The sequence below is a fragment of the Cherax quadricarinatus genome, chromosome 50 (assembly GCF_038502225.1).
Source record: "Cherax quadricarinatus isolate ZL_2023a chromosome 50, ASM3850222v1, whole genome shotgun sequence".
In the NCBI taxonomy this organism is placed as follows: domain Eukaryota; kingdom Metazoa; phylum Arthropoda; class Malacostraca; order Decapoda; family Parastacidae; genus Cherax; species Cherax quadricarinatus.
The window spans coordinates 1,582,584-1,589,496 of NC_091341.1; the positions used below are offsets into that span (position 1 = coordinate 1,582,584).

A 6,913-nucleotide genomic window follows, 5' to 3' on the forward strand; every position below is an offset into this window, starting at 1 on the left:
AACGAAAACCTAATGTTGCAGTTGTCTAATTCACCAAACTGTCGGGTTTGTATACCACCGATAGTTAAGAACTCTGGGAAATGTTACCTGGACCTCCTCTTGAAGGAAGCACACTGCTTTTAGTCTGTGCCTGGCATGGGCCAGTGTACCTGCCGCAGTGCTTCTCCAGTCCCATTTGGGATAGGTAGATCACTGGACAGTGCTCTCCAGGATTTAACTGATGGTTATTTTTTTCCCCTCTGCTATCGTGCCTTAAAGGAAAACTGTCAATGTTCATGAACTTGGATCTGATAAAAAGCATAATTCATTGGCATTAATGTTGCAACAGCTCTGTATTCGATGCCAATCATGCAGTGTATCTATCATCTTTGTTAATGAGGCACCTCGTTCGTTTAGTCTAAAAAGCTAGAAAAAGTACCCTGAGCTCTTCATAATTAAGAGCTTTTACATAAACATTATGTAAAATACTGCAGTAACTGAGGGAAGCTTGATGCTTTTGATGTGTACCAGGTCCTTGGCTGATTTTTGTTGCTAACCATTTTTAGCTGATCTCTAATTTAACAATGGCTTAATGCGCAAGCATGATTACTTAAGCCATCCCAGAGTAATGCGTAAAACTGGTCAGCAGGCAGCACCTGGGCCCCGCTGGTCTCTGCCAGGGAGTCATTTATTCCCTGCATTATTTACTTGAATCACATTCTTTTCTAGCGTGACTTCCATTTCAAGAGTATAAAGCTAACTGAGGTCAAAGCAGCATAATGGCACGTTTAGACGAGATAGGATAGTTTAATGACAGGTTTTTTTTTTCTCCCTCTTCTGTCGCCTTCCAACTAAATTTGACTTTATATTCACTGAAGAGTTTATAGTTTTTAAAATATAAAGAGCACGTGGTCAAGGTGAAGACCCTTGTAGCTCTGGTTCTACGTCGCCCTTGACTTTTGAATCGCTTCCTCACTTTTGATATAAATTACTTCTGTAATTACACGCTACCTTTTTTCTCTTCCTAAAGCTATATTGCTCTATCACAGCCAGATTTAAATATCTTTAACCAACTTGCCAGCCTCTCCTCAGTTCACAAAGTTATTACTTTGTAATCTTAATGCTTTTAATATGCCGTCCTTCCATTGTACAGAAACGTACGTAAGTCTCTCTCTCTCTCTCTCTCTCTCTCTCTCTCTCTCTCTCTCTCTCTCTCTCTCTCTCTCTGAAATAATTTGCTTAACTATAGTTTAACCAAACAAGCGTTAACGTGACTTGGCTGGTGGAAAACTAGTATTTTAAAATTTTCATTTGTGTAAATTGGCACCAAACTTGTGGTAATTTTTAATGACTAAGCTATTGCTCGGAGGTTGAAACTAACCAAACAGCGCCACACAATTTAGGTTTCAGTGGAACATTTTTGCTTGGAGAAAACATTCCTAATACATTTAAGTTTCCCCATTGTGTTTGAGAAGTTGGATAAAACTTTTATGGTGAAAAGTTCACTTGCGGGTTGAAGGCACTGTACAACGAGAACTGACAAAATCCAGAAAAATCTTACTCGGATTTAAAATTTAATTAACACTGAAGTATTTGTTTTATCTTCATTTAACCAGTCTTCTTTGTTGCGGTTTACATTCCATTACCCCCCCCCCCCTTCTCATGCTCTCGTTTATATTAACGTAAGTTTTTACAACTCCCATAATTTATTTCTTGCTAAACATTTCTCGCTTGCCTGTTATTCTATATTTTTTTTTTACTTCCTAACTTTTTTTTTTTTTTGCCTTTTTATTTTTAGACATTTCAATTTGTACCTGCCTTTCATCTTAGCTCTCGCGCACTTTAATTCTTAAGGCTTTAGTTGTCCCATACGAATGACCTCTGTATTTCTCGTCTCTGCATGTCCCAGCCTGACACTTATTATTCCCTGGTCACAGGTGCTGGGGGTGTGGTATGTGGTTTATAAATTCGACACTAGCAACACATGTTTGATCTGGAACATCACCCGGGGACAGCTACCCGACACACTGCTGGTGAAGGAGACCAGACAGCTGGCTATGTTAGACCTCCTGGGTGTTGACCACACACACGCTGTCACCGCCATGGTCGACATACCCAACCCTGAGGTGCCAGGCAAGATGCGTGTACGCTGGCCCACCTGTGAGTACACATTATGGAGGCATAAAATGAGTGGTCCTTGTTAGGCAGGGTACTATTATCAAAAGTCTTAATAGTGACTATTTTTAAACATACACACAGTTGCACTAGTTTTGTATGTGTGTGGGGGGGGGGGGAGTTTAATCAATGATTGTTACTGTAACGTGGTATGACAGTATTTATTTGTAGTCTTTCAGCGCTTGGCTCTCAATGACCTAGTCAAAACTGACTTCAAACATTAAAACTACTTCTATATTGTAAACTTTATAGACTGAGCCCCGCTTGTGGAATACCAGATAGTCACGGACGTAGCTAGGGAGAAGGTAGGGAAGGGGGAGACCTAGTGGTGTGGCCGCCCCGGGTAGCATGGTCCAAAGGGCGGTCTGACATGACAAGACTATCTTTTAAGATGGAAAATATTTGATACATAAAATAGTTTGACAAGTCATTTTTCAGTTTTTATAACGATGCAAGATTAGGCACTTTTTAATTTATCAATCTTAAACCCTTTCACTGACATGTGTAAAAAAAAAAAAAAAAAAAAAAAAATCCCCGAAGGCCGCTCTGATGAAAAATCTGCAATAAATTCACCCTAAGCCAGCAACTAGTGGGGCCAACAAGACTGGAAAACAATACCTTATTTTCACGAATAACTATAAAAAACTGTTAATTCAGATAACCTAATCTAAGTCCAGACTTGTATGCACAGAGGTTCTGACCAGCAGCAAAGTTGAGGTTTCCTTCACCAAATTCAACTTTAACAAGAGTATCAACTTGGATCAAATAATGTCCTTAGTGAAACATGCTGTGAAGATATTGTAAATAACATTGATCCAAACAGTTTTCTTGAAAGGAACAGATCTTTGGCGGCTGAAGTATGTTAAAGGCATATTTCCATAAGAAAAAAGAAACTGGAGACACTCCTACAGGCGAAGGCCAAAAAATCATTACTTTATCAAGGGGGGGGGGAGGCCTATATATATAATGCGGAAGGAAGCCCAGAATAGTAGAAAATATTTAACTTGGGTTAAATGATTTATAAGAGCCAGGGGAGACGAAAGCAATTAATAAAATACAAAGCAGTCCAAAATTCCTTTCCATGTGGCAAAAACCGTATAGCGCCCTTGCTCAAACATGATGGGGCTTGCACATACGACAGCAAAGAAATGAGATACTGAAATCTCAGACTGCTCAGTAAGCCATTTATCTGACTAAAGATGGACCATCCGAATGGTCACTGGTAGAATGCTAAGCTCCCAACGTACAGGTCCTGGGTCGGATTTCTAAGTGTCCTCCCACCTGGTGCCCTTGTTAACTAGCGGTACTGTACCTGTGTGTTAGTGGATTGTGGATAGTTTATTGAAAGTAAGGTAACTTTAACTTTAAATTACCCGAGGGAGCATACCTAGTTTGTGAATACTTGTGTGAAGTAACTAACTATTCTTCACGATCACAGACGCAGATATCTTTCCTAAACAAGTTTATTCAGGTATACACAAATTGTCAAACCTAGGATAACAAGTCACACTGACTAATTTCCAACTCTTATTTAAGGCCTTTTTGGCAAAATAATCTGTCGTGTAAGATAGCCGACAGAGGCTCGTATTGTGGGTATGGTATAATTTATAAAATGGCTCAAATTATTTCTTAAATGTGATCGATAGCGTACAAGTGGCCACTTAATTTATCATCTCCCAGCAGCACTGACCGGCAAGGCTGACTTCGTAGTGTTTGACACAGACTACCAGAGTTATTTGGCAGTGTTTGAGTGCGATAAAGCCGGGCTGCTACACCGCCGCTCAGTCACCATACTCTCGCGCACTAGCACCATCGATGATATGTTCGTCAACAGGGTCAGTTATCACGGTTTCCATAGGGTTTACTTTCCAAAAGACTTAAGTTTACTCTTATTACTGTATATACTTTACATAAAACTTAAAAGCACTAATGAACAGCTTTGATATCCACTAAATTTTTCTTAAACTTGTTTACCAATACTAAATATAACGTCAGTCAGTTTACTGGACTTTATGTAAAAGAAAATACACTAATACAGTATAAAGAGATTCAGATGTAATTAATGTTAGTGCACTTTTTTATGCCAATAGGTGTTAATGTACTAAGGCACCCACAGGTGCGACGTCTACTAGACACTGCTGAGGTGAAGCACTCTGCTCTCTCCAACATCAGCCACGAGTCCTGCCGACGTTCAGGGTAAGCTTCAGTTCTTACGCGGAAAAGTACAGGTATGAGAAGACACTGGAATGAAGATGCAAATGCATTATAAAAATTATTTTTCGCCCAATGCGGGTTTTTCAATAGTTCAGAGAATACATACGGTGAGCCAGGTAGGTTCAGGTTCGATGTCGGGTGCTTGAACATGCGTTACCCGCTTCTGTGATGTAGCAATAGAATCAGCTTAGTTAAAACACTATACTCCCATCGAGGAATGTTGAAACCCCACATCCTGCCACGAAAGAGATGAACCTTCCCTAGGAAAGTCGGTTAAGTGTATCTTTTGTTGCACTTCGTAACTCCAGTTAGGTTACCCCCAAACTACTACATTGTCAGCATAATCCTATTCTGCTGTAGTCTGTAAGATAAAATCACATAATTGCACAATTTAAACTGCTTATGATGCCACTAAAATTACTATAATTTCATTTTCCCCTCCCCCAACAGCGGTCAATAGCCAAACTCTCTCTCATCTTCCCATCCTATAAGGATCCTGCCAGCTTGGCTTACACGCTCGTATCTGTAATTCTCAATCACTTGCTTCTTCAGTTATCACTTCATTTACCGTTGTGGATAATAACAGCTGGTGTTCCCTCAGACAACACAACTGGCACGTGGACGAGGAGCTATTCGGGCTGCTGCCGGGGGTGAACGAGGATGAGGTTCGGAGGCGGATATCTGAAGGAGTCCAGGACTATGACATCTCTCAGTTGGAGATCATTGGCGAGGGCGTAGACTCTTTCAGAGGCAGCCTAAAGAGCGCCCAGGACCAACCTGTTGTTTAGCTAACTAGTTCTCATTGCCCTCTACTCTACCTGATCTTACCTTTCTGAATTGACGCTCTGGCCTTTTGCCTACTGAAACACCTTTTGGGTGCAATATTACCTAAAGGGTCAGATTAGTTTAGAGCCTATATTGGTACTAAAGACTCGCGGGTCACTGATATGAAAGAGTAAGTTTATTAAATGTTGCTTCAAAGGCAGTTCTTGAATTTTTAAATACATTCAGAGCATTTAAAGTTGCGTATCAATAAGCTGCTAGTGTAGTCAGTCAGTACTGTTGTCAATGGAAGATCACTCTTGATGACAGTAACTTGCAGGGACCACTACATAATATGCATTGATGGCAGAGGTGATGTTGATGCTGGGAGATGTAAAATTGAAACTAAAGTTGCAATTCATGGCATCTCCTATATTAAACATTTTTAACCTGTAATACTTTAATATTTATTTTAACTACTAATTGAATTCAATGTACTACACTCATATGCCATAATCTTTCTATAGTACACCCGTAATGATATTTTAACTAACAAAATATTTTGGTATTATAATTTACCGGAAAAACGGTAAATGACAATCTCGGGTCTGTATCATTATGAAACGAGGGAAAGTGCTGAATCCTGAGGGTCATACAGTGCACAGCAAACTCCTTTATCCAAGAAAGAGAATGTCCACTTCCTTGGATTATGTAAAGTTTCAAGTTTTGAAAGCTTGTGGTGTTGGTGTATCCATAGACTGTCCTGGATTATGACCAAAGATTTGTCAAACCCAAATAGGTGGTGTCATTTATATTACTAATCAGAACATGTATTATCGTATTACAAATAAAGTATTAATTTTTACTTTAAATTTTTGTCACTTCTCACACTTTTAAAAATTTCGAACAGAAGTCCGTCAGATATCTGGCATTTTCAACAAAACGTAAGTCAGCAATATGCAACTGTACAAGAAAATTTATTTCCCCTGACATTCTCTCATACAGCCCCTTAAGAACATAAGAAGGAACACTGCAACAGGTCTACTGACCCATGCGGAGCAGGTCCATGGTCCCCTTCCCCCGATTAGCCCAATGACTCACCCAGTCGGGCCACAACGTTTTAGCCTCAATAACTGTGCTCTGGAGTTTATTCCACTCATCCACAACTCTATTACCAAACCAGTGCTTTCCTATATCCTTCCTGAATCTGAATTTTTCCAACTTGAAACCATTGCTGCGAATCCTGTCGTGGCTGGAAATTTTCAGCATGCTATTTACATCTCCTTTATTCCTGTTAACCATTTATACACCTCTATCATTTCCCCCCTAATTCTACGCCTTTCGAGAGTGCAGATTCAGGGCCCTTAGTCTAGCCTCGTAGGGAAGATTTCTGATACATGGGATCATCTTTGTCATCTTTGGTGACCCGGTGGCCTGGTGGCTAAAGCTCCCGCTTCACACACGGAGGGCCCGGGTTCGATTCCCGGCGGGTGGAAACATTTGACACGTTTCCTTACACCTGTTGTCCTGTTCACCTAGCAGCAAATAGGTACCTGGGTGTTAGTCGACTGGTGTGGGTCGCATCCTGGGGGACAAGATTAAGGACCCCAATGGAAATAAGTTACAGTCCTCGATGACGCACTGACTTTCTTGGGTTATCCTGGGTGGCTAACCCTCCGGGGTTAAAAATCCGAACGAAATCTTATCTTATCTCTGTACGTTTTCCAGAGCATTTGTATCCATTCTGTAACACGGTGACCAGAACTGAGCAGCGGTCTAAATG

At 40.5% G+C, this 6,913-nt stretch overlaps 1 protein-coding gene across 2 annotated transcripts in view; it reads left to right on the forward strand.

The window, feature by feature from the left end:
* Positions 1-6,002, forward strand: part of LOC128695356 (apolipoprotein D) — a 13,553-nt gene extending 7,551 nt beyond the window's left edge. Inside the window, exons 3-6 of one of the 2 annotated variants that reach the window (XM_053785876.2) lie at positions 1,917-2,139; positions 3,838-3,989; positions 4,271-4,350; positions 4,970-6,002. In XM_053785876.2, coding sequence (XP_053641851.1) covers positions 1,917-2,139; positions 3,838-3,989; positions 4,271-4,350; positions 4,970-5,156 — 642 coding nt within the window. In that variant the 3' untranslated portion in view covers positions 5,157-6,002. Of the gene's footprint in view, positions 1-1,916; positions 2,140-3,834; positions 3,990-4,270; positions 4,351-4,969 lie in introns of both variants that reach the window. The other variant, XM_053785875.2, reaches the window with a different exon arrangement.
* Positions 6,003-6,913: the final 911 nt, after the last annotated feature.